Source organism: Pelodiscus sinensis, chromosome 2 (genome assembly GCF_052426305.1).
Source record: "Pelodiscus sinensis isolate ZL-2025 chromosome 2, ASM5242630v1, whole genome shotgun sequence".
NCBI classification, from domain to species: Eukaryota; Metazoa; Chordata; order Testudines; family Trionychidae; genus Pelodiscus; species Pelodiscus sinensis.
The window spans coordinates 262,512,078-262,539,861 of NC_143053.1; the positions used below are offsets into that span (position 1 = coordinate 262,512,078).

General features: G+C 46.4%; 1 protein-coding gene across 1 annotated transcript in view; it reads left to right on the plus strand.

Moving 5' to 3' along the window:
• The first annotated feature begins 3,394 nt into the window (after nt 1-3,394).
• LOC149525495 (GTPase IMAP family member 8-like) overlaps nt 3,395-27,784 on the plus strand; it is a 41,869-nt gene continuing 17,479 nt past the window's right edge. The window contains exon 1 of the mRNA XM_089776038.1: nt 3,395-3,464. Coding sequence (XP_089632164.1) covers nt 3,395-3,464 — 70 coding nt within the window. The remainder of the gene's footprint in view (nt 3,465-27,784) is intronic.

Here is a 27,784-nt window from a genome sequence, read left to right on the forward strand (position 1 = left end):
TTACCTCAGACCATTTTTACAATTTATCCAGGTCATTTTGAATTATGATTCTATCCTCCAAAGCAATCGCAACCTCTCCCAGCTTGGTATCATCTGCAAACTTAAGAAGCGTACTTTCTATACCAATATCTAAATCGTTGATGAAGCTATTGAACAGAGCCGGTCCCAAAACAGACCCCTGTGGAACCCCACTTGTTATGCCTTTCCAGCAGGATTGTGAACCATTAATAACTACTCTCTGAGTATGGTTATCCAGCCAGTTACACACCCACCTTATACTAGCCCCATCTAAGTTGTATTTGCCTAGTTTAGTGATAAGAATATTGTGCAAGACCATATCAAATGCCTTACTAAAGTCTAGATATACCACATCCACCGCTTCTCCCTTATCCACAAGACTTGTTATCCTATCAAAGAAAGCCATCAGATTGGTTTGACATGATTTGTTCTTTAAAAATCCATGCTGGCTGTTCCCAGTCACCTTACCACGTTCCAGATGATTTCCTTAATTACTTGCTCCATTATCTTCCCTGGCACAGAAGTTAAAATAAGTGGTCTGTAGTTTCCTGGGTTGTTCTTATTTCCCTTTTTATAGATGGGCACTAGATTTGCTCTTTTCCAGTCTGCTGGAATCTCTCCTGTCTCCCATGATTTTCCAAAGATGATAGCTAGAGGCTCAGACACCTCCTCTATCAGCTCCTTGAGTATTCTAGGATGCATTTCATCAGTCCCTGGTGACTTGCAGGCATCTAACTTTTCTAAGGGATTTTTAACTTGTTCTTTTTTTATTTTATCTTCTAAAACTACCCCCTTCCCATGAGCATTCACTATGTTAGGCATTCCTTCAGACTTCTTTGTGAAGACCGACACAAAGAAGTCATTAAGCATCTCTGCCATTTCTAAGTTTCCTGTTACTGTTTCTCCCTCCTCACTGAGCAGTGGACTTACCCTGTCCTTGGTCTTCCTCTTGTTTCTAATGTATTTATAAAAAGTCTTCTTGTTTCCCTTTATTCCGGTAGCTAGTTTGAGCTCATTTTGTGCCTTTGCCTTTCTAATCTTGCCCCTGCATTCCTGTGCTGTTTACCTATATTCATCCTTTGTAATTTGTCCTACTTTCCATTTTTTATATGACTCCTTTTTTATTTTTAGATCATGCAAGATCTCGTGGTTAAGCCAAGACAGTCTTTTGCCATATTTTCTATCTTTCTGACACAGTGGAATAGCTTGCTTTTGTGTCCTTAACAATGTCCCTTTGAAAAACTGCCAACTCTCCTCAGTTGTTTTTCCCTCATTCTCGATTCCCATGGGACCTTATCTATCAGCTCTTTGAGCTTACCAGAATCCTCCTTCCCATTGTCTCTATTTTGCTGTTCTCCCTTCTACCCTTCCTTAGTATTGTGAAATCTGTGATTTCACGATCACTTTCACCCAAGCTGCCTTCCACTTTCAAATTCTCAACCAGTTCCTCCCTATTTGTTAGGATCAAATCTAGAACACCTTTCTTCCTGGTAACTTTTTCAACCTTCTGAAATAAGAAGTTGTCTCCAATGCAGTCTAAGAACTTATTGGATAGTCTGTGCCCCGCTGTGTTATTTTCCCAACATATATCTGGATAGTTGAAGTCGCCCATCACCACTAAATCTTGGTCTTTGGATGATTTTGTTAGTTGTTTAAAAAAAGCCTCATCCACCTCTTCCACCTGGGTAGGTGGCCTTTAGTAGACTCCTAGCATGACATCACCCTTGTTGTTTAATCCTTTTAGCCTTATCCAGAGACTCTCAACTCTTCTGTCACCTGCATCCATCTCCACTTCACTCCAAGGGTACGTCTAGACTACAGGCTTCTGTCGACAGAAGTTTTGTCGACAGATACTGTCGACAAAACTTCTGTCGACAAAGAGCGTCTAGACTACATTGAGTTCTGTCGACAAAGCAAGCTGCTTTGTCGACATGGTAGTGTAGACGCAAAGGACAGTTTACATGCAATAACACCTTCTGTCAACAGAAACTCTGTCGACAGAAGGTGTTATGCCTCGTAAAATGAGGTTTACCAGCGTCGACAAAACTGCTGAGTTCTGTCGACGTTATGTCGACAGAACTCAGTGGTAGTGTGGGCGCATGTATAGTTTTGTCGACAAAAGTCCACTTTTGTCGACAAAACTCTGTAGTCTAGACACACCCCAAGTGAGCACATTTTTAATATATAAGGCAATACCTCCTCCCTTTTTCCCCTGTGTATCCTTCCTGAGCAAGCTGTACCCTTCCATACAAACATTACAATCATGTGTATTATCCCACCAAGTTTCTGTGATGCCAACAATGTCATAGTTGTATTTACTTATTATCACTTCCAGTTCTATCTGCTTATTACCCATACTTCTCCCATTTGTATGTAGGCATCTAAGATACTGATTTGATCTTGCCTCCCAGTTTTGTCGTGTCCCTTCTCTCTGTTATTATAGCCCACACTCCCTCCCATTTCCAAACCATCTCCCAGGTCTCCATGTTCTCCACTTACCTGTGGGCTTTGCTCACCTGTCCCCATTGAACCTAGTTTAAAGCCCTCCTCACTAGGTTAGCCAGTCTGTGTCCAAATAGGGTCTTCCCCCTCCTCGAAAGGTGAATGCCATCTCTGCCTAGCAGTCCTTCCTGGAATAGCATCCTGTGGTCGAGGAAGCCAAAGCCCTCCTGGTGACACCATCCTCGCAGCCAGGCATTCCCCTCCATGATGCACCTCTCTCTGCCCGGGCCCCTACCTTTGACAGGAAGGATCGAAGAGAATACCACCTGCACCCCAAACTCCCACACCCCGACTCCCAGAGCCCTGTAGTCACTCTTGATCCGCTCAGTGTCACACCTCACAGTATCATTAGTGCCCACATGGATGAGTAGCATGGGGTAGTAGTCAGAGGGCCAGATAATCCTCGACAATATCTCCGTAACATCTCTGTTTATTAGGTCTCTTAAAGGGTATGTCTACACTGCATTCCTCTTTCGAGAGAGGGATACATATGTAGACATCTGAAATTGCAAATGAAGCTGGGATTTAAATATCCCACACTTCATTTGCATAATCATGGACAGCTGCTATTTCAAAATAGCCATTATTTTGAAATAAAAGATGCTGTTAAGATACGGTTATTTCAAGAGAAATCCCGTCTTTCAAAATAAGCCTTACTCTTCAAGCACTGCCAGTGATAGTCCCTAGAATGCATTCCTCCCTGATGTAATGGTAGTAAGATGTGGACTAATGAACAGCAGTGATAGCAGAGCTGTCATGGCCTTCACAAGAAACTGTACTGTAAGCTGTGTCTACACTACATTGGTGTGTATTCTAGGTGTGTGCAAATCACCCAGTTACAAGTCTGGCCTCTGTTGAGAAAGCAGCCATTGCGATGCCGGCGCTGGGCCGTCCTTTCCAGCTGGGGATGCTCTACGATTGCTGCAGAGACGACATCCCCCCAGGTAACTCTACGGAACACTGATTCCATTTATTTATTGTGGGGTGAGATTGCACGTGCTGTGACCTGACACGGATGGTGCATGTAGATCACAGAGTGTGAAAGACACCATATTGTAGAGCAAGTCTTTTTGTAGGAGCGGACATGTTTCCACACAGTGGAATCAACCAAAGGTATCACTCTGTGTCAGTATTTCCCAGTTTTATTTGACCAAGGAACCCTTTTAAATGCTAAAGAATTTTGTGGAACCCCTAATCACAGTCTTATATATGGAGGTGAAAAAGTAGGCCACAAATAAGTAAGGATAATAATAAATCAATGCTAAACAAGGCCATGAGATCAATATTTAGTTTAATTGCACATATTTTAAAACAAAAATCACATTTAATGTGTACAAAATATAAAGCTCAAAAACTAATATGCATTATATTGGCAATTGCCTGACAGTTAGTACAGGGATGTACAGTGGTATATAACAGGTGATCACACCACTGACTGACCACGCGCAGTGCTGAGTAGTGACATCATCGTCCTCATTCTCAGGCTAAGCTGGCATTACACAGGGACACTTATCATGGCAAACACCTATGAAAATTGGTTTCAATAACATTAATAAATTATTCAATATCAATTATTATTTTTTAAATCATAAAATGCTTTTGTAATGGAATTTTCTCACAGAACCCTTATTTGCACTGCAAGGAACCCTGGGGTTCCCTAGGTCACCATTTGGGAATCACTGCTCTATGTGAAAGCGATGAGGAGTCCTGTGGCACCTTATAGACTAACTGAAGTGTAGGAGCATAAGCTTTCGTGGGCAAAGACCCACTTCGTCAGATGCATGTAGTGGAAATTTCCAGAGGCAGGAATAAATATGCAGGCCAGGATCAGGCTGGAGATGACCAGGTGGATCCAATCAAGGAGGATGAGGCCCACTTCTAGCAGCTGATCTGGAGGTGTGAATTCCAAGAGAATAGAAGCTGCTTTTGTAGTTAGCAAGCCATTCACAGTCTTTGTTTAATCCAGAGTTGATTGTGTCAAACTTAAAGATGAACTGTAGCTCAGCAGTTTCTCTTTGAAGTCTGGTCCTGAAGTTTTTTTGCTGCAGGATGGCTACTTTTAGATCTGCAATTGTGTGTCCAGGAAGATTGAAGTGTTCCCCTCCAGGTTTTTGTATGTTGCCATTCCTAATATCAGATTTGTGTCCATTGATTCTTTTACGTAGGGACTGTCCTGTTTGGCCGATGTATATATCAGTGGGGCATTGTTGGCACATGATGGCATATATTACGTTGGTGGATGTGCAGGAGAATGTACCAGTGACAGTATGGCTGATCTGGTTAGGTCCTGTGATGGTGTTGCTGGTGTATATATGTGGGCAGAGTTGGCACCGAGGTTTGTTGCAGGGATTGGTTCCTGAGTTCGAGTTATTATGGTGCGGTGTGTAGTTGCTGGTGAGAATATGCTTCAGGTTGGCGGGTTGTCTGTGGGCAAGGACCGGCCTACCTCCCAAGGCCTGTGAGAGCGAGGGATCATTGTCCAGGATGGGCTGAAGATCACTAATGATGCGTTGGAGAGGTTTTAGCTGGGGACTGTAGGTGATGGCCAGTGGTGTTCTGTTGGTTTCTTTCTTGGGCTTGTCCCGTAGCAGGAGGCTTCTGGGTACACGTCTGGCTCTGTCAATCTGTCTCCTCACTTCCTCGTGTGGGTATCGCAGTTTACAGAATGCTTGTTGAAGGTCTTGTAGGTGTAGGTCTCTGTCTGAGGGGTTGGAGCATATGCGGTTGTACCTCAGTGCTTGGCTGTAAACAATGGATCGTGTGGTGTGTCCGGGATGGAAACTGGAGGCATGCAGGTAAGTATAGCGGTCAGTAGGTTTTCTGTATAGGGTGGTATTGATATGACCGTCACTTATTTGTATTGTGGTGTCCAGGAAATGGACCTCCCGTGTAGATTGGTCCATGCTGAGGTTGATGGTGGGGTGGAAGCTGTTGAAATCATGGTGAAATTCTTCCAGAGTCTCCTTCCCATGGGTCCAGACGATGAAGATGTCATCGATGTAGCGTAGGTAGAGAAGGGGTGTAAGTGGACGAGAGCTGAGGAAGCGTTGTTCCAGGTCAGCCATAAAAATGTTGGCGTATTGTGGGGCCATGCGGGTGCCCATAGCAGTGCCACTGGTCTGGAGGTATATGTTGTCACCAAATCTGAAATAGTTGTGTGTGAGGATAAATTCACAGAGTTCAGCCACCAGTTGTGCTGTGGCATCATCAGGAATACTGTTCCTGACAGCTTGTACTCCATCTGCATGTGGGATGTTTGTGTAGAGAGCCTCTACATCCATGGTGGCTAGGATGGTGTTTTCTGGAAGATCACCTATGCATTGTAGTTTTCTCAGGAAATCCGTAGTGTCACGAAGGTAACTGGGAGTGCTGGTGGCGTAGGGTCTGAGCAGAGAGTCCACATAGCCAGACAGTCCTTCAGTAAGAGTGCCAATGCCCGAGATGATGGGGCGTCCGGGATTTCCAGGTTTGTGGATCTTGGGTAATAGATAGAACAACCCTGGTCGGGGCTCTAAAGGTGTGTCGATTTGTTCCTGTGTTTGTTTAGGGAGTGTCCTGAGCAGATGGTGCAGTTTCTTAGTATATTCCTTAGTGGGATCTGAGGAAAGTGGCCTGTAGAATTTGGTATTGGAGAGTTGTCTGGCAGCCTCCTTTAGGTAGTCAGGCCTGTTCATGATGACAACAGCACCTCCTTTGTCAGCCTCTTTGATTATAATGTCAGAGTTGTTCCGGAGGCTGTGGATGGCATTGCGTTCTGCACGACTGAGGTTACCAGGCAAGCGATGCTGTTTTTCCACAATTTCTGCCTGTGCACGTCGGCGGAAGCATTCTATGTAGAGGTCCAGACTGCCATTTCGGCCCTCAGGAGGAGTCCATGTGGAGTTCTTCTTCTTGTGCTGTTGGTGGGAAGGTATCTGTGTGTCAGTGCACTGTTCAGTGTCGTGTTGGAAGTATTCCTTGAGACGGAGACGGCGAAAGTAGGCTTCCAGATCACCGCAGAACTGAATCATGTTAGTGGGGGTGGCGGGGCAAAAAGAGAGTCCCCGAGATAGAACAGATTCTTCTGCCGAGCTGAGTGTGTAGTTGGAGAGATTGACGATATTGCTGGGTGAGTTAGGGGTACCCTTGTTGTGGCCCCATGTGGCAGGTAGGATTTTAGACAGCTTACAGTCCTTTTTCCTCTGTAGAGAAGTGAAGTGTGTAATGTAGATCTCCTGTCTTGTTTTAGTAAAGTCCATTTGTGCAGAAGGTTGGTGTTTTATGAGAGACTCCAGATTGGAGAGCTCTTTTTTGATGTTTTCCTGTTTGCTGTACAGGATGCTGATCAGGTGGTTCCTCAGTTTTTTGGATAGTATATGGCATAATCTCTCACTGTAGTCTGTGCAGTATGTAGATAGCAATGGATTTTTCACATTCAGTCCATTTGGTATAATGTCCATCCGTTTGCATTTGGAGAGAAAGATGATATCTGTTTGTACTTGTGCAAGTTTCTTCATGAGGTTGATAGATTTCCACTCTATGTGGTTACTAAATGTTGGATGACAAATAATTTTCGATGTCATAATTAAAAAACTATACATGCAAGGAAACAAAAATTCTGAGATTATTTCAATGAGCTGTTCCCACATTTTACCACCTGGGAACTTTTCCACACTAGTATGCAAAGTATTTTAAAAACATATTAGCAAACACATTTTAAAAAGCCTCCTTTTAGCTTAGAGCAAATAAGTGCCTAAAAGCACCATGATTAAGGACAAACCAGAAAATGTAACCTTTGAACAGAGAAAGTTCATTATTGAATCATAAAATTTAAAATTAAAATCATTTTTAAAAATGAAATTGAAAATAAAAATTAACCGACCAAGTACGGATACATAAATGAAACATACAGCATATTGGCTATGCACAAAGAAACAATACTGCATACTGAAGTGCAACCCTTCTGCCAGATGGAACCAGCAGCAGCCAGGGCTGGGTTCAGTATCTAGGGGTTCTTCTTAGAGTGATGTCCCTGTGGGTGCTCCACTATTGGCGTGTTAGGCTCATCCCAGAGCTACGGATCGGAGACTTTTCTAGCAGTGTTTGGCTGGGGGAGAAGCTTGCTGCTCGCGCCGTGCAGTTCATGCATGCAGTCCGTCTGCCCTCAGTTCCTTCATTACCGCCCTTGGTCGCAGACGGAGCTCGACTCCTTTCTTTGCTTGTGATTCCTAGATATAGGATTTTAGTTAGAATTAGTTGTTTTAAACTTTACAGTTGATATTAGTACTGAATCTTCACTTGCTGGCAAAAAAGTGATTTTCCCTATAAATAGTTGCCTTAGTTTTTCTGAGAGAGCCGTGCCATTAGCTTCTGGCAGTGGCCCCTTAGGCCTTCATTTAAAAAAAAAGACAGAAGGAGAAACAAAAAAGCACAATAGGAAGATAAGTAGAGAATTAGTGCATATAAAATAAAAAACAAGATCTTTTCTCCAATGACATCACTTCGCACCATCAAAAAAGAAAAGCCTCACAAAAAGTGGAGAAAAAAAGAGCAGGAGGAATGAGAAAGTAAATGAAGACATGTGAACAACATGCCCAGATCCTTGGGTTTAAGAAAGGTGAAAAATGCTGACACACAATGCCTGCCTCAAATGGGCATGGGTCTTGCATACACCATCTGGGTGAGGCCCATCTCCTCCAGCACTTACCTGCATCTGCCTCAGGGGCCATATGACCATCACAACATCTGTAGTTCAACATGCTTGACTGCACTTTAGCTACCTCCAACACTGGCTTACTTCAGTGTACACACCGTCCAAACACCACATTCTCAAGGAAATCTCAATACCCCCAAGGGTTCTTGCTTCATTGCAATGGTGGACTAGCCTGGCAACCTTCTTGGGAGTGTTCCCAACAGATCAACCATCACACCAGATCACTAGCAACGCTTCTCTCCTTGGTTGAGGTAGGGTCCACACAGGAGTCCCAGTTACACATCAACCTATTGGAGCTCAGGGATGTGCACAGTGCTTACAGATATTTTCTTCAGCATATCCGGGGTTCTGAGGTGTGTATCTTCACCAACAGAACAACCACAGTGTTTTACATCAACTGTCAGAGGGGCACTCACTCTTGTTCCCTCTGTGAAGCAGCTGTACACCTCTGGAACTGATGTATGCCAAACAGTATCATCATTGTTGCATCGTATCTCCCTGGCATCAAGAATATTATAGCAGATTCCCTTGGCACTTACTTAGCAATAGACCATGAATGGGAGATCCATAAGTGAGTTCTACGAGAAATCTTTCACCATTGGGGGTGCCCCTCTGTAGACCTCTTCACAACACACAAGAACACCAAGTAGGCCCAGTATTGTTCCAGAGCGGGCATAAGCCCCTGATCATTGGGCGATGCCTTCCTGTTTTCATGGGATGCTCCCCTCCACTACAACTTTTCTCCCATTCCACTCACTGCCAGAGGCCTCAGGCACAATGATTCTGTCAAGGTCCAAGTAATCTTCATAGCCCAAGCATGGGCCAGACAGACCTGGTTTCCCTATCTCTCTCAAATGTCTCTCCAACTTCCTTACCTTATTCAACTCACCCAGACCTCCTATCTCAGAACAGAGGTACCATTCTCCATCCCACACCAGAATCCCTTCATCTAACTCTGTTGAGACTCTATGGGTTAAGTTTAGAGGCAGAAGCAACAGGAGTGATATTGTGGTTGGTGTCTGCTATAGACCACCGGATCAGGTGGATGAGGTAAACGAGGCTTTCTTCAGACGATTGTGAAAAGCTTCCAGATCGCAGGCCCTGGTTCTCGTGGGGGACTTTAATCACCCTGACATCTGTTGGGAAACCAATACGGCAGAACACAGGCAATCCAGGAAGTTTTTAAAGAATGTCGGGGATAACTTCTTGGTACAAGAGCTGAAGGAACCAAACAGGGGCCATGCACAGCTTGACCTGCTGCTCACAAACAGGGAAGAGCTAGTAGAGGAAGTAGAGGTGGGTGACAACCTGGGCAGCAGTGATAATGAGATGGTAGCTTACAGGATCCTGACCAAAGGAAGAAAGGAGATTAGCAAAATACACACCCTGAACTTCAGTTGAGCAGATTTTGACTCCCTTAGGGTATGTCTACACTACAGCATTAATGCGGACTAACTTCGTTAGAATTACTTAATTCGAAATAAGCGAATTCAAATTAGTGCATCTAGACCTAAAAACTAATTTGAATTAGCGTTTTGCTAATTCGAACTAGCATGTCCACATTAGTGGACCCTGAACCGAGGTTAAGGCTGGCTGGAAGCAGTGCCGGCAGGGTATCAGGTTAGGACTTAGAGCGTGGAGCTGCTGTCTCAGGCTAGCCGAGGGCTGTGCTTAAAGGGACCCGACCCCCACCCCGGACAGACAGTTCTCAGGGTTCCCCGCTTGCTTGTCTACCTCGATGAGGGACAGCAAAGCAGTCCTGGCTTGGAGTGCCCGGAGTACCCACACTGGGCACATCACAGCACTCGGCCATCAGACTGGCTGCACTTGCTGCAGGCTGCCATCCGGAGGGGGATCAATCAGAGGGGGGGCTGTCAGGATCCAGGAGGCCCTGCAGGAGAGCTTCCACCCCGAGGAGCCCGAAGAGCCACCCTGGTCCTCCCCATCGGGGGCTCGTACCCTATTCCTCCCTCACCTCCTTCCACTTACCCCTCCCTAGCCCCCCTTCCTGATGTACAAAATAAAGGCAGATTAACCTCTGGGGAGACTGGGAAAAGGAGGTGGGAGAGGGGAAGAGAGAGGGTGGGAGAGGGGAGGTGGAAACCTGGGAGGAGGGAGCTGGAAGGGGGAAGCCAGAGGAAGAAGGAGGAGGGGCAGTATAAAACTATGGTACGCCATGTCTTCAGTATTGTGTACAAATGTGGTCTCCTAACCTCAAAAAAGATATTTTGGCCTTGGGAAGGGTTCAGAAAAGGGCAACTAAAATGATGAGGGGTTTGAAACAGGTCCCATATGAAGAGAGGCTAAAGAGACTGGGACTTTTCAGCTTAGAAAAGAGGAGACGGAGGGGGGATATGATAGAAGTCTATAAAAGCATGAGTGGTGTGGAGAGGGTGCATAAAGAAAAGTTCTTCATTAGTTCCCATAATAGAAGGACTAGGGGACACCAAATTAAATTAATGGGTATCAGGTTTAAAACTAATAAGTGAAGGTTCTTCTTCACACATAGTCAACCTGTGGAACTCCTTGCCACAGGAGGCTGTGAAGGCTAGAACTAGAACAGAGTTTAAAGAGAAGTGAGATAAATTCATGGAGGTTGGTCCATGCAGTGCTATTAGCCAGGGGGTAGGAATGGTGTCCCTGGCCTCTGTTTGTGGAAGGCTGGAGATGGATGGAACGAGACAAATGGCTTGGTTATTGTCTTTGGTCCATCCCCTTCGGAGTAGCTGGTGTGGGCCGCTGTCAGCCGACAGGCTACTGGGCTAGATGGACCTTTGGTCTGACCCAGTACGGCCATTCTTATGTTCTTATGTTCTAAGCTCAGGGCTCAGGGTTGGGGTCTCACTGGACCAACTTGATTTTCATGCAAACCTGCTCCTGGGTTCGCATGTGGCCTCTGGTGGCCAGGCTGGCAGCCATGTGGCTGTAGACAGATGCGTTCCTGTGTCTAGTGCGGAGATCATGGACATTGGAGACCTACCCCCAAACCTCAATAAGGTCCACGATCTCTGCACTAGACCAGGCAGGCGCCTGCCTCTTGCAGCCCCGGGCAGGCTCCTGGAAGCCCCCAGCCTGGTCCCGGGAAGAGGCGGAGGGCTGGGTGGCAGTGGGTGGCTGGCTCATGCCGTGCCAGGTTCAGGGTCTGCTGGCTGGGTGCTGGCAGGCTTGCAACTGGCACAAGCACTGAAGCCATACCATGCCCCAGAGTGGCCACCAGGGCAAGCTGGGAAGGACTAGCCACCAAGTAGGTCGAATTAAGTGGCTACACAGCCCTTAATTTAAACTATTTAATTCAAACTAGGCGTTAGTCCTCATAGAATGAGGTTTACCTAGCTCGAATTAAGCGCTCTGCTATTTCAAATTAAATTTGAACTAGCGATTTGTATGTATAGATGCTATTAAAGTTAATTCGAACTAATGGCTGTTAGTTCGAATTAACTTTGTAGTGTAGACATACCCTTAGAGAACTTATGGGCAGAATCCCCTGGGATGCTAACATGAAGGGGAAAGGAGTCCAGGAGAGCTGGCAGTATTTTAAAGAAAACTTATTGAAGGCACAGAAAGAAACCATCTGTGATGGCTCCTTCCCCACTCCGGCACAATAAATGCAGAAGTGGGGGCCAGCAGGTGTACCCCAAACCCTTATCTACCAGACTTTGGTATAAAACTTCCCCGAAAATCTTAAAACCCTAGGTTTTGGGAATAAACCTTCCGCTGCCACCACCCAAATGTTAATAAAGAAATCAGGGGGAAGATCATTTGGGAAATCTCACCCCTAAAATAAAAATCAGAGCACACAATTAACCACTGCCAGGTTAATAAAAAGAAAAGAAAGAACTTTTACTATCATAACAATATTCCTGTTGCAGGCATAATGACTAGATGGGTAGGTAACAAAATATACTCATGGGCTGCGTCTAGACTGGCAAGTTTTTCCGCAAAAGCACTTGCTTTTGCGCAAAAACTTGCCAGCTGTCTACACTGGCCACTTGAATTTGCGCAAGATCACTGACTTTGTAATGTACAAAATCAGTGCTTCTTGCTCAAATACAATGATGCTCCCGCTCGGGCAAAAGCCCTCTTGTGCAAATACTTTTGCGCAAGAGGGCCAGTGTAGACAACCCAGAATTGTTTTGCTCAAAAAAGCCCCGATGGCTAAAATGGCGATCAGGGCTTTTTTGAGCAAAAGTGTGTCTAGACTGGCACGGACACTTTTCCGCAAAAAGCGCTTTTGCACAAAAGTGTCCGTGCCAATCTAGACGCTCTTTTCTGCAAATACTTTTAACGAAAAAACTTTTCCATTAAAAGCATTTGCGGAAAATCATGCCAGTCTAGATGCAGCCATGGAGAAACCTCATGGGCCTAGAACTTAGTTACAAAGAAAAGCCAAAACATCTTTTAAAACATGTACAGACCTCAGATGACATACCCAAATCATAAAACAAGAAAACCTGATAGATTTATCTAAACTTTACCCTACTTACAGAAAGTGAAGAATCGTTTCTTGGAGAGAGAGACATGCTTGTCCCTCTCTGTAGCTGCAGAGAACTCACAGAGACAAAGGAGGGAAAACCCCAAATTCCTTTGTCCCAGTTTGAAAGTCCCACCTACATTCCTATTGGCCACTCCACCTGGCTAGGTGTAGTTAACCCTTTAATCCCCAGGCTGCTGGCTAACCCTCATAATCATGACATCATCCCAGTGCACAGTTAGAAAAGAAAATACGGTAGGCAACCAGATTATCCTATCAGGAAAATCCTTGGTGAGCTTAAACACAAAAAGGAAGCTTACAAAAAGTGGAAACTTGGACAGATCACTAGGGAGGAGTATAAATATATTGCTTGAGAATGCCGGGGAGTTATCAGGAAAGTGAAAGTGCAATCAGAATTGCAGGTAGAAAGGGATATGAAGGGGAACAAGAAAAGTATCTACAGGCATGTTAGCAAGAAGAGGGTGACCAGAGAGGGCGTGGGGTCTTTAGTGGATGAGGGAGGTAACCTAGTGACAGATGATGTGGGGAAAGCTGAAGCACTCAATGCTTTCTTTGCCTTTGTCTTCACAGAACAGGGCAGCTCCCAGACTATTGCACTAGACAACGCAGAATGGGAAGGAGGTGGGCATCCCTCGGTGGAGAAAGAACAGTCTAGGAACTATTTAGAAAAGCTAAATATACACAAATCCATGGGCCCAGATTTAATGCACCCGAGGGTATTGAGAGAGTTGGCAAATGCCATTGCAGAGCCTTTGGCCATTATCTTTGAAAACTCATACAGATCAGGAGAGATCCCAGATGATTGGGAAAAGGCAAATGTAGTGCCCATCTTCAAAAAAGGAAGAAGGACAATCCAGGGAACTACAGACCAGTCAGCCTTACCCCAGACCCCGGAAAAATCATGGAGGGGATCCTCAAGAAATCCATTTTGAAGCACTTGGAAGAGGGGAAAGTGACCAGGAACAGTCAACATGGATTCATGGAGGTCAAGTCCTGCCTCACCAATCTGATTATCTTCTATGATGAGGTAACTGGATCTGTAGACATGGGAAAGTCAGTGGATATGACACACCTTGATTTTAGCAAAGTTTTTGATACGGTCTCCCACAATACTTTTGACAGCAAGTTAAGGGAATATGGATTGGATAAATGGACTGTAAGATGGATAGAAAGCTGACTAGTCTGTCGGGCCCAATGATTAGTGATTAATGGCTCTGTATCAGGTTGGTGGTTGGTTACTACTGAAATGCCCCAAGGATCACTAGAGCTGATTCTAGAGCCATTTTGTTCAATATCTTTATTAATGATCTGGATGAGGGGATGGATTGCACCCTCAGCAAGTTTGCGGATGACACTAAGATGGGGGAGCGGTAGATATGCTGGATGGCAGGGATAGGGTCCAGAGTGACCTAGAAAGATTAGAGAATTGGGCCAAGAGAAATCTCTGATCATGACAGCTTCACATTCTGGTGTATGAGCAATGGCATCCAACCATCTGATGCTCCTCTTCATGTCATTCTTGACTATATCATATATCTGAAACAACAAGGCCTGCCAGTCTCCTCACTAGGAGTTTGCCTAGAAACGCTATCAATGTTACACCTACCAGTTGATGGGGTTTCAGTCTTTGCACACCCCATTTCCAAAAGTTTCCTAATCTCAACCCCCTATGAAGGCCTATAGCCACAATGTGGGATTTTGAGTTTCTGCTCAACACTCTAACTAGACCAGCATTTGGGCCCCTGGCCTAATGCTCCCTATCCCAATTAACAACAAAGACTGTTTTAATAGCAATGACATCTGGAAGATGGGTTAGTGACACTGTTGCCCTCACAGCCTCCCTGCCCTATTTTTCTTAAGCCCTTGTACTCCGAGTGGAGCATAGGTCATCTACAAGTCTCCTCCACTTCTCTCTGTCTTGAGACAAAACTTCTAGCTGACTCCAGAAGTACCCCAGTTGTGTCCTTCAATCTCAGTAGATCTTCTCCGCATTGTCCGAGGGCTTCCTCTTTTGTGTTTTCCTTGTGGGTTCCATGTGAGAGCTTGATAGACTATGTTGGATGATGGTTTTCTGAGAGTGTGGCCCAGCCATCCCCACTTTCTTCTCTTGATTTGAATGGTAAGTGGTTCTTGTCCGCTCTCTTCCAAAGCTCCTCATCTGTGACAAAGTCTTGCCAACTGATTAGAAGGATGGACCTCAGGCATCTGTTGATGAATGTCTGTGGCTTGTAATTTGAATACTTTTTAGTACGCTGGATCTCAGTTACATACTTTCTTCATTGTATTCCTTCATTATATATGGTCATGCCAATTCACTTTCAGAATATGATCTGAAGAAGTGGGTCTGCCCCACGAAAGCTCATCACCTAATGAACCATCTTGTTAGTCTTTAAAGTGCTGCATACTTTTTTTCTCTTTTGTTTTACCAAGATCAGACTAACACAGCTACCTCTCTATTACTTTTCTGCTGAAAGTTTGCTCAGATTTCCATATTAATGATCCCATCATCCTGCCAACTTTCAATCCAAAGTCTCACACTTCCCTTGAACAGACCATTCTACATACCCTCAACATATGCAGGTCTCTGTCCTTCTACATAGACCGCACATGATCTTTTCACAAATCACACACTTTATTCTTCTCAGTAGCTGCACATTCTTGTGGAACAACTCTTCTCTAAATGCATCTCCAAGCTCATTTCGTCTTGTATTGCTCAGTGCTACTCCCTGCAAGGTAGACCTCTTCCTATGCCTCCCAGGGCTCATTCAACATCAGCTGTAGCAGTCTCAGTGGTGTTCCTCAAAGGTGTTCCTCATAAGGACATTTGCTGTGCTGCCACTTGACCATCTATCCATGTCTTCATGAGATATAATGAAATTTTCACAAGGATGACCACGACTTCCAGTGTTGCCAGTGCAGTACTTTCCATGGCTCACAAGGGCTGAACCAAAGCCCACCTTCTATCTTTGGAGTACCACTGTGTAGTAGAGCATCCATGGGGACCTCACTCGAAATAAAAAAAGAAGTTCCTCACCTTGTTCTGTAATGTTCAAGACATTTGTCCCTGTGGGTGCACCACGACCCACCTGTCCCCTGCTTCTTTGGATTAACTCTATTAGATGGGGCATAAACAAAGAAACGCAGGGCAGGCTGGCCACACATGTGAATGGCAGGGCACAAATGGCATGTGTCCCCCTGCTGCACATTAGCAGCCCAGACAGATACTGTGGTACTGGGATGTGCCCAACACCAACAGAGGAGCACCTATGGGGACACACATCTTGAAGAACCATTATTATTACACAGGGGGAGTAAATTCCTTTTCCTCTCCACCCATCCAACACAGAACTGTCTCAAGTCCCCAACCAGTAACCTGGGAAATTCACTCAACAGCCCTCGGTGCCTCTGGGAGGCCATGCTTCTTGCTTGCAAGCACAGAATCTGAGTGTAGGAAAGAAACTTTTAATTTAAGGAGGGAGTTTAACATGACATTAATTTGGGGAAACACTGCACACAGGATTCCTAAACATAAACGATGACTGCCCCAAGTATGCTGCACAGTGTCATTTTCCCCTCCGGTTCTTAAGTCCAGCAACCCAAAAATCCTGCTCCCATTCCCAGCCTTTCCCTGCACCCTACCCACAGTCCCCGCCCTTGGCCAGGCCATGCCAAGAGTTCAGAGGTGCATCCACAGAGTTCACCTCCCATCCTGATCAGAGAGGGGATAAAGAGGCATCTGATCCACTGGTCACTTTCCAGCTGCCGCTCAGTGCCTGTTGGCTGCCACCCTATTGGCTGTCAGCCACCATCCACTTCCATATACTTCTCAGCTGTGATATCTGCAAATGTGTCTTAGTAGTTTTGCAGATTGGACAGAAACACTCTGACATTTCAAGAGATTTCAGCTCCAGGGGATCTTAGTCCTTAGCAGGCAGGGTAGAAGAACCCAGCTCTGCAATTAAAATAACAAAGAGACTCCCAATGAAGTCTGATTAGCTCTGTTCTTTGAACACTGAAGAAAACAGGTCAAATCAGTCTAGGCAGGACCCCTTGGGAAGATGCATTGCCTTCCGACCAGAAAACCTGCCTCCCTCTTATTACTCTTACAGGACTCTGACAGTTTATTTAGCATTGCCCTTTCTGAAAATCCTGAGCCCCTCCCTTTGGAACAGATTAAACATAGTCCTACTTTTCTGTAGTTCCACAATAATTACCTATCGGTAACGGTATTTTACAGCACCTGCATTCACTGCTAACATAGCTGTTTTTAAGTATCAGAGGGGTAGCCATATTAATCTGGATCTGCAAAAGCGACGAGGAGTCCTGTGGCACCTTATAGACTAACTGAAGTGTAGGAGCCTAAGCTTTCGTGGGCAAAGACCCACTTCGTCAGATGCATGTAGTGGAAATTTCCAGAGGTGAAATCACACCAAGAAAGGAGAAATCATCAGTTTAGGATTAAACAAAGACTGTGAATGACTAACCAACTACAAAAGCAGCTTCTCCTCTCTTGGGCTGTGTCTACACTGGCCCCTTCTTTGGAATAGCCATGCTAATTTAGAACTTTGGAATAGGGAAATCTGCGGGGATTTAAATATCCCCCGTGGGATTTAAATAAACATGGCCGCCTACTTGAAAGTAGGAATAAGAGATCCTCCGGAATAGGGCTTTATTCCGGAGGATCGTGCCAGTCTAGACGCTCTTTTCCGGCTTTTCCCCAAGCCGGAAAAAAAGTGGCGGCCATGTTTATTTAAATCCCGCGGGGGATATTTAAATCCCCCGCGGATTTCCCTATTCCCAAGTTCTAAATTAGCATGGCTATTCCGAAGAAGGGGCCAGTGTAGACTTAGCCTTGGTGTTCACACCTCCAGATCAGCTGCTAGAAGTGGGCCTCACCCCCCTGACTGAATTAACCTCATTATCTCTCACCTGATTCTGGCCTGCATATTTATACCTGCCTCTGAATATTTCCTCTACATGCATCTGACAAAGTGGGTCTTTGTCCACGAAAGCTTATGCTCCAATACATCTGTTAATCTATAAGGTGCCACAGGACTCCTTATAGCTGTTGTTGTTTCACAAATTAAGTTGATTACAGTGAACAAAACACCATTCATCTGCTGACCTAATAAACTTAAACAAAGCAGGAGGAAACGCTATTCACTAGACTCATCAATGGACTCTCTTGTCCTCCATCTAGCTGCCAGGAAAGCATTCACTCAGACCTTGCTTACATCCTCCCCATTGCCAAGAATGTGTCATCCCAAGCAAATAATGCTCCAAATTATACCAACTATGTGAGTTTTCCTCAAGGGGTCTGAGGAAACCCGCAATGGCTTCCACAGGTCTGTGAGCTAAGTGTATCACATGCTCACTAACCACTCCAGGCTTAAGTAGGTTAGCCTATTTACTGGCCTTACAATCCTGTTGCACCTATTGAAAGTGGACATGCCGGGGCAGTGAGGCCTTTTTCTTGGGAGAGGGATGATGAGGGTTTCCTTAATGTTCCCCTTCTGTCTCTAGCTCTTTCACCTCTTGCTCAGGTACTTGGATGTCCAGGGCACCAGAACACTGTCCACTTGTACAATCCCTCTGTCCATCAACCTAGGTGTGTCTTCACAGGTGTGGGAATAGGTAGGGCACAAGCTCATTAATCCAGGCTGGTCTAATCATTGACAGGGGGTTTCAGCCACAGATTTAGATGCTTCTACCGTGGGATTCAGAGCCAAAGAAGTGCAGCTCACCCAGTGTTCAGCTGATGGAGTCAGGAATCTGGTCTTCATTCTACAACGCTCCACAGGAGTGTCCTCCTCCTCAGAGTCACTCTCAGCTATGCTGGATAACTGTGGATTGGCCTCACTGGGCCCACTTCACCCCTTTCTCACCCTGGGAGGATTTGACCCAGCACCCCTTTTTCACCCAGGTCCCATGTCAGATCCATTTCGTAAAGGGCATCGACCAATTCTCCCACAGGCAGGGAGTATTGCTACACACTGTCTTTATTTGTCCTGTCCCCATCTCAGATTTAATCTTGTAGAGCAGCAGATCTCCCAGCTTTTCTACCACTAGATAAGATAGTATCATTGGGTATGTCTACACTACCCCGCTAGTTCGAACTAGCGGGGTAATGTATGCATACCGAACTTGCTAATGAAGCCCGGGATTTGAATTTCCCGGGCTTCATTAGCATAAAGCCGGCTCCGCCATTTTTAAAAGCCAGCTGGTGCGAACCCCGTGCCGCGCGGCTACACGCGGCACGGGCTAGATAGTTCGAACTACGTAGCCATTCCGAACTATCTGTACTCCTCATTTCACGAGGCGTACAGATAATTCAGAATGGCTACGTAGTTCGAACTATCTAGCCCGTGCCGCGTGTAGCCGCGCAGCACGGGGTTCGCACTAGCTGGCTTTTAAAAATGGCGGTGCCGGCTTTATGCTAATGAAGCCCGGGAAATTCAAATCCCGGGCTTCATTAGCAAGTTCGGTATGCATACATTACCCCGCTAGTTCGAACTAGCGGGGTAGTGTAGACATACCCATTGATCTGTCAGCAACCTTGTGTTTGCTGGCAACACCCACATTTCATGGATGGAATAATTGCAAAAGGGTTTTGCCCCCCATCTTCTTGCAAGTAGGGTGTCATGTATATCAGCTATCAGAGGGTAGCTGTGTTAGTCTGGATCTGCAAAAGCGACAAGGAGTTCTGTGGTACCTCATAGATTAACAGATTTATTGGAGCATAAGCTTTCGTAGGCAAAGACCCACTTCAGATATGAATCTGACGAAGTGGGTCTTTGCCCATGAAAGCTTATGCTCCAATACATCTGTTAGTCTATAAGGTACTATAGGACTTCTCTTCACTTTCATGTATATCAGCATCTCACAGCTTTTTGCCAGTCAACAGCATTGAGTCTGGACAATGGGGATTGGTCCAACTCAATGTAGTTCACTGAGACAGAGGACACACTCTCAGGTGGCAGGCCTAGGGAGTTTCAGCAACACAGCTGTGGAGAGTCTCATGGGCCTCAGACCCTTGATAACTTCCATTGCAAATTGCTCTCACTCCATCAGCAGGAATCTCATCAATTTCTGATGGCTGTGGGTGCTGAGACAATGCATCGTCATCTACGCTGCTTCTCCCTGATCAGCACCGTATGCTGAACTCATAGCTGGCCAAGGCGGCCACCCCTCTCTGTCCAGTAGCATCCAGCTTAGCACTTGTGAACACATAAGTCAGTGGATTGTTGTCTGTCCATACTTGAAACTTGGCACCAGACAAGTAATGGCAAAATGTCTCAGTGATGGCCCATTTCAAGGCCAGGAACTGCAGCTTGTGGATGGGGTAACAAGTTTCACTGTCAGACAACCCGGCTAGCAAAGGCCACAGGTTTACGGTTACCTTCCACTTCTTGGGATAGCTCCCACGCCCTCCAAACTGGCACCTATGTGTAGGAGAAATGGCTTGCTTGGGTCAGCATGAGTTAGGCAGCTAATGATCTCTCAGAAAGCCCTTTCACATCCCTCATCCCAACAAGGCCCTGGGTGGCCCCTCTCCCCAGACCCTCTGGCAATTCCCTGACCTCTCTTGACTGATCCCCAGCTTTCCATAAACTAAGCTGGGATTTTCCTCATTTCGGCAACGAGCAGCACTGTGCCCATCTAGACCACACGGGTAGCAGAACGGTCCTCTCCTCCTTCACCCAGGTGGGATGGGGGATCCAGGTGCTGATTTCTCCATCATCACAGCCTGAGGCTCTTCATCTGTGCAAATCCTAGACCAGTCAATGACGCTTTGCAACTCAGCCATCTGTTCTGTCAAGACCTGCACTTGTTGGGCAAGGTCCTCTCTGGTGCTCGCCATCAGCACACTGGCTGTTTGTTGGGGTGCAGGGCTGCCTGGATCAGGCATCTGGGCTACCCAAACTGGCAGAATGCCTTTTGTCCTCCTCTTTGGCCTCCTTTTTCAGCTGGGAGTAGCTCGGGGGTGTCCCCCCCTCGTTCCACAAGGCGTACAGATAGTTCGGAATAACTACGTAGTTCAAAATATCTAGCCCGTGCCGCGTGTAGCCGCGCGGCACGGGGTTCGCACTAGCCGGCTTTTAAAAATGGCGGAGCAGGCTTTATGCTAATGAAGCCCGGGAAATTCAAATCCCGGGCTTCAATAGCAAGTTCAGTATGCATACATTACCCCGCTAGTTCGAACTAGGGGGGTAGTGTAGACATACCCTTAGATGGAGATGAAGTAGAATCGGGCAGTAATACTGAGTTCCTCTTACAATTTGAGCCAGTCTGGTCTGGTCCATCTGCTCTGCAGTCTCTGCTCCCCTAATGGCAGCTCTCTGGAGCAGCCTCTCCAACCTCCGTATATAGGCCAAGACCTTCTCTCCTGGTGCTGCTTAGCATTGAGGAACTTACAGTAACTCTTTAGGGACCTCTACACTCCCAAAGGTGTGAGTAAGGCCTCTAGGCTGTCCTTTACACTGACCACAGGCTTAGCAAACTGCACGGTGCGAAACACATCTAATACAAGGCTCTCTACTAGACACGCCTGCTTTTCTGCATCTGATACAACCCCCCTTCTGTAGCATTCCAGTGGTATGTTCTATCCGGGGTCCATACACCTCTGTCCTTCGTATTGGGATGGAACCCCCAGCAAATAATCTTAACTTATGATAGGAGCTTGAGATTGCAAAGTCTTTTCTAAGGTTAGCCCCAGTACTTTAACCCAGTCATCAGCAGAGACTTCCACCCCCAAGCTAGAGGCTTTGGAACCATAGCCCAACAAACCTCATGGATTAGCCATTATACAAACAGTAATTTCATCAAATACAAAATACAATTGTTTGAGGAAATTCACCTCAAAAAAGATGTTTTGGCCTTGGAAAGGGTTCAGAAAAGGGCAACTACAATGATGAGGGGTTTGGAATGGGTCCCATATGAAGAGAGGCTAAAGTGACTGGGACCTTTCAGTTTAGAAAAGAGGAGACTGAGGGGGGATATGACAGAGGTCTATAAAATCATGAGTGATGTGGAAAGGGTGAATAAAGAAAAGTTCTTCATTAGTTCCCATAATAGAAGAACTAGAGGACACCAAATGAAATTAATGGGTAGCAGGTTTAAAAGTAATAAAAGGAAGTTCTTCACACAGCACACAGTCAACCTGTGGAACTCCTTGCCACAGGAGGCTGTGAAGGCTAGGACTATAACAAATTTTAAAGAGAAGCTAGGTAATTTTATGGAGGTTAGGTCCATAAAAGGCTATTAGCCAGGGGATAGAAATGGTGTCCCTGGCCTCTGTTTGTCAGAGGCTGGAGATGGATGGCATGAGACAAATGGCTTGATCATTGTCTTCAGTCCACCCCCTCCGGGGCACTCGGTACTGGCCACTGTTGGCAGACAGGCTACTGGTCTAGATGGACCATTGGTCTGTCCAAGTACAGCCATTCTTATGTTCTTCTGTTCCTAACTTGTGGATCTCTCATCATGGGCTTGCAAGGGGTACTGACACAGGATCCCAGACAAGCCCCCCCCCCAAATTTATTCCTTCTTCCAAGTAGCACTAGGAGCAGCCAGGGCCAGGTTCAGTATCTAGGGGTTCCTGTTCATCCATCACACACAGAACTGGCTCTAGCCCTACCAGTAACCTGGGAAATTCACAGTCCATCCCATGGCACCTTTGAGAGGAAGTGATTCCCCACTCACAAGCACAGAGCCTGAATGTAGATAAAATTAAGAAAAGGAGGGAAGTAACGAGGGATTGCCTTGGGAAACACCACAAACAAGGTTATAAACATAAACTGCGAGTAAACGTCCCCTCTTCACGTAAGCTGGACGATTGCCTTTTCCTCTCAGGTTCTTAAGTCCAGCAACCCAAAAGTCCCCTTCACATGCCCAACCCTTCTCCGTACCACACCCCCAGTTGATGCCCTTGGTCAGAGCAGACCCAGAGTTCAGAGGTGCAGACACAGAGGTCATGACCCACATTGTAGGGAGGATGGGAGGCATCTAACTCTTTCTGCTGACCACTAACCAACCACGACCTCCTTGCTCTCCATTCCAGCCACTTGGCTGCTCATTGCACCTTTGCCACTTCCCCACTGCCTGCTAATTACACTTCCCCTCTGCCATCCCACTGTCTGCTTAGCATGTCCCTCAGCCATGAGCCTGCTCACTGGTCACTTATTGCGCCTCTCCACTGCTGCCCTTGTGGGTGTGAGGCACCATCAGCTGCCATAGAATCCTAGAACTGGAAGGGCCCTTGAGAGGCCATCAAGTCCAGTCCCCTGCCCTCACGGCAGGACCAAGCACCATCTAGAGAAGTGGTTCCCAAACTTTTCAGCATCATGCCCCCCTGCCAAAAAAAAAAAAAAATCAGCAAAACTTGTTGAGAAAAAAAAAGGAACTGAGTGGGGCAGCAAAACTTAATGGGTGGGGAGGCTGGGTCTCCTTGCACCACCCCTGGAATTTCTTCACACACCCCCAGGAGGGCATGCCCCCCAATTTGGGAACCCATGATCTAGCCCATCCCTGACAGGTATCTGTCCAGCCTGCTCTTAAATCTCTCCAGAGATGGAGGTTTCACAACCTCCCCAGGCAATTTATTCCAGTGTTTCACCCCCCTGACAGGTAGGAACTTTTTCCTAATGTCCAACCTGAACCTCCCTTGCTGCAGTTTAATTCCATTGCTTCTTGTTCTATCCTCAAAGGAGAATAATTTTTCTACCTCCTCCTTGTAACAAAGTTTTAGGTACTTGAAATCTGTTATGTCCCCTCTCAGTCTTCTTTTTTTTTTAGACTAAATCCAATTCTTTCAATCTTCTAATATAGCTCATGTTTTCCAGATCTTTAATCATTTTTGTTGCTCTTCTCTGGACCTTCTCCAGTTTTTTCACATTTTCCTGAATGTGGCACCCAGAACTGGACACAATACTGCACTTGAGGTCTACTTGGTACAGAGAAGAATGCAAGAATCACTTCTTGTGACTTACTTACAAACCACATATTTATACATCCCAGAAACTTTCTTCCTTTTTTCTTTCTTTATTTTATTTTATTTTATTTTATTTTATTTTATTTTATTTTATTTTATTTTATTTTTTGCAACAGCATCACACTGTTGACTCATATTTAGCTTGAGGTCCACTATGACTCATATATCCCTTTCTGCCGTATTCCTTCCTAGACGGACACTGCCCATTCTGTATGTGTGAAACTGATTGTTCCTTCCTAAGGCTGTGTCCAGACTCCATGCCTCCGTCGACGGAGGCATGTAGATTAGCGAGATCGGAAGAGGGAAATGAAGCCGCGATTAAAATAATCGCGGCTTCATTTAAATTTAAATGGCTGCCCCGATCTGCCGATCAGCTGTTTGTCGGCAGATCGGGAGAGTCTGGACGCGATGCCCCGACAAAGAAGCCTTTCTTCATCGACACAGGTAAACCTGGTTTCACGAGGCTTACCTGTGTCGATGAAGAAAGGCTTCTTTGTCGGGGCATCGCGTCCAGACTCTCCCGATCTGCCGACAAACAGCTGATCGGCAGATCGGGGCAGCCATTTAAATTTAAATGAAGCCGCGATTATTTTAATCGCGGCTTCATTTCCCTCTTCCGATCTCGCTAATCTACATGCCTCCGTCGACGGAGGCATGGAGTCTGGACACAGCCTAAGTGGAGCACTCTGCTTTTTTTTTTCCTTATTAAACTTCAACCTATTTCCCTCAGAGCATTTCTCCAGTTTGTCCAGGTCATTGTGAATTATGACCCTATCCTCCAAAGCACTTGCAACCAATCCCAGCTTGGTATCATCTGCAAACTTCATAAGGGCCCTCTCTATGCCAATATCTAAATCGTTGATGAAGATATTGTACAGAACTGGCCCCAAAACAGACCCCTGCAGAACCCCACTTGTTATGCCTTTCCAGCAGGACTGTGAACCATTAATAACTACTCTCTGAGTACGGTTATCCAGCCAGTTATGCACCCACCTTATAGTAGCCCCATCAAAGTTGTATTTGTCTAGTTTATTGATAAGATGGTCATGCGAGACCGTATCAAATGTTTTACTAAAGTCTAGGTATACAACATGTACCAATTTCCTCTGATTAACAAGTCTTGTTATCCTATTAAAGAAATACGTGTATACAAATTGCATATATATTAATTATCAAGTTTAATAATCATGCATAAATAACTAACCATGAGATTCAGTGAGATAAAATTAATGAAACAGTTCAATAATCATATAATATTCACATGTGTTTGTGTAGAACACACATGACAGCAACAAAGATGTGAACATGTACAGGCTGAACCTTTCTCAACTGGGACTCCCTGGTCTTGCAGCATCCATGGTCCAGCAGGACCAAGACTGTTGTTGGACCAGGGAGACCTGCTGGAGGCCAGGGGTTGGAGCCCTGCAGAGGTCAGGAACCCAGCCAGGCTGACTGCAGGGAAGTCAGTGGCTGGGAGCCCTGCCACAGGAGTCCGGCTGAGCTGGTAGCAGGGTGGCTGCAAAGGCAGTGGGCTCCAGTGGGGCAGTGGTCTGCTGTGGTGGGGCCAGCAGTGGGACCACAGGGCTACCACAGGGTAAGGCCAGGATCCCAGCAGCAGGCCCATTGCTGCCAGGTAGGGCTGGCAGGGTCAGGAACCCAGGAGGCTAAACAGCAGTCTGCCATGGGATGGGGGGCCAGAGTCCCAGCACTGGGGCAGTGGTTTGCCGCAGCGAAGCTGAAAGCCCCGGTGGTGGGACCATGAGCTGTCATGGCTGGGCAGCAGGGCTGCTTGAACATGGGGAGTCCAACAGGAGGCCAAACCAGGAGCAGAGCCAGGCTGGGGGTGCACTGCTCATGGGACCAGAAATGACCTCCCCGGGTTTGGCAAAATCCCTCCTTCAGGACCACTCAGGATCTCATAGTAAGGAGAGAGGAGTTACAATGGCAAGTGCAGAGCACTTGGGTTAATCACTCTCAGGTTTCCTTGTGACAGTCACTGGTAGTGACAACATAAGGTTGATGATCAGGGGCTTGGTTAGGGTCTCCTGCTCATTCTCCATTTGTTCATGTGAGACAGACACAGCAGCCAGGGAGGAAAGGAACTTGGGCTGGTGCTAAATTTCCTCCCCCAGGTAGACCCAGATTCCACTTCAGGCAGACGGAGCTCTCCTGTCACTCATCCTGCCATGCACAGCCTCGTCTCCCAGTTGAATCAAGGAGATACAGAGACACTCTGCACTCCCTCCACTTATCTAATGTGTGTTTTAATATAGCCATGACTCTCTCTTCAGCGACAGCAGACTGTGGGCGTGGAACACAGTCCGGGTTTGTCGACGTTATAGAATGCACCTGAGAAGTCTGAGGAGGAGTGTTATTAGTCTGTGTCTGCAAAATCAATGAGGAGTCCAGTGACACCTTAAAGAATAAGAGATTTAATTGGGCATAAGCTTATGTGCCAGATGCATGAAGTGGAAATCCTAGCAGTAGGAATATAGATAGATTAGCCTATCAGAAAAACAAGTGTCATCCCCTGAATTGGTCTCATTAACATTGGTCCTACACTTAATAATTCCCTTCTTTTGGTATGCTATATATCTATACCTATATTTAGACCCTTATATCCCTACCACTGTAGTTTCCACTCCATGGATCTGATGAAGTAGTTGTTACCTATGAAAGATTATGCCCAGATAAATCTGTTAGCCTATAAAATGACACAGGATTCATAAAGTCATAGAATACTAGAAGTGAAAGGAACCTTGAGAGGTCATCAAGTCCAGACAGAACAGAGGCTATTCTCAGGGCGTATGTCTACACTACAGCGCTAATTTGAACTAACGCGTCTAGAACTAAAAACTAGTTTAAATTAGCATTTTGCTAATTCGAACTAGCAAGTCCACATTGAGTGGACCCTGAACCGGGGTTAAGGATGGTCGGAAGCAGGACATCAGATTAGGATTTAGAGCGTGGAGCTGCTGTCTCAGGCTAGCCGAGGGCTGTGCTTAAAGGGACCCAACCCCCACCCCGGACAGACAGTTCTCAGGGGTTCCCCGCTTGCAAAGCAGTCCTGGCTTGGATTGCCCGGACTACCCACACTGGGCACATCACAGCACTCGGCCATCAGCCCGGCTGCACTTGCCACAGGCTGCCATCCGATCAAGTCATGGAGATTGGGTCCATGGAGTAGTCTTAGCCAGGGGGTAGGAGTGGTGTCCCTGCCCAAAGTTTGTGGAAGGCTGGAGAGGGATGGCACGAGACAAATGGCTTGGTCACTGTCTTCGGTCCATCCCCTCCAGGGTACCTAGGGTTGGCCGCTGTCGGCAGACAGGCTACTGGGCTAGATGGACCTTTGGTCTGACCCAGGACGGCCATTGTAAGCTCAGGGCTCAGGGTCGGGGGTCTCAGTGGACCCCCTTGATTTTCATGCAAACCTGCTCCTGGGTGGCCAGGCTGGCAGCTCTCCTGCCCTAGACGGCCACTTTCCTGTGCCTAGTGCAGAGGTCGTGGACAAGGTCCACGATGTCTGCACTAGACCAGGCGGGTGCCCGCCTCTTGCAGCCCCGGGCAAGATCCCGGGAGCCGCCAGCTTGGTCCCAGGAAGAGGCGGAGGGCTGGGTAGCAGCAGGTGGCTGGCTTGTGCCATGGCAGGTGCAGGGTCTGCTGGCTGGGTGCTGGCACGCTTGCACCTGGCACAGGCACCGTTGCCAGACTGTGCCCCTTTAAGGGCTCCGGGGCCGGGAGGGGGGCAGAAGAGTTTCCCTGGTGATGCCCAGAGTGGCCACCAGGGAAAGCTGGGGAGGGCTAGCCTCCCACTAGTTCAAATTAAGTGGCTATATAGCCCTTAATTCGAACTACTTAATTCAAACTAGGCTTAGTCCTCATAAAATGAGGTTTACCTAGTTCGAATTAAGCGCTCCGCTGGTTCCAATTAAGTTCAAACTAGCGGTTTGCCTGTGTAGCGCCTATCAAAGTTAATTCGAACTAACGGCTGTTAGTTCGAATTAACTTTGTAGTGTAGACATACCCAGGGGGACAGATGAAGAGCAATGGTCTCAAGTTGCAGTGGAGGTCTAGGGTGGATATTAGGAAA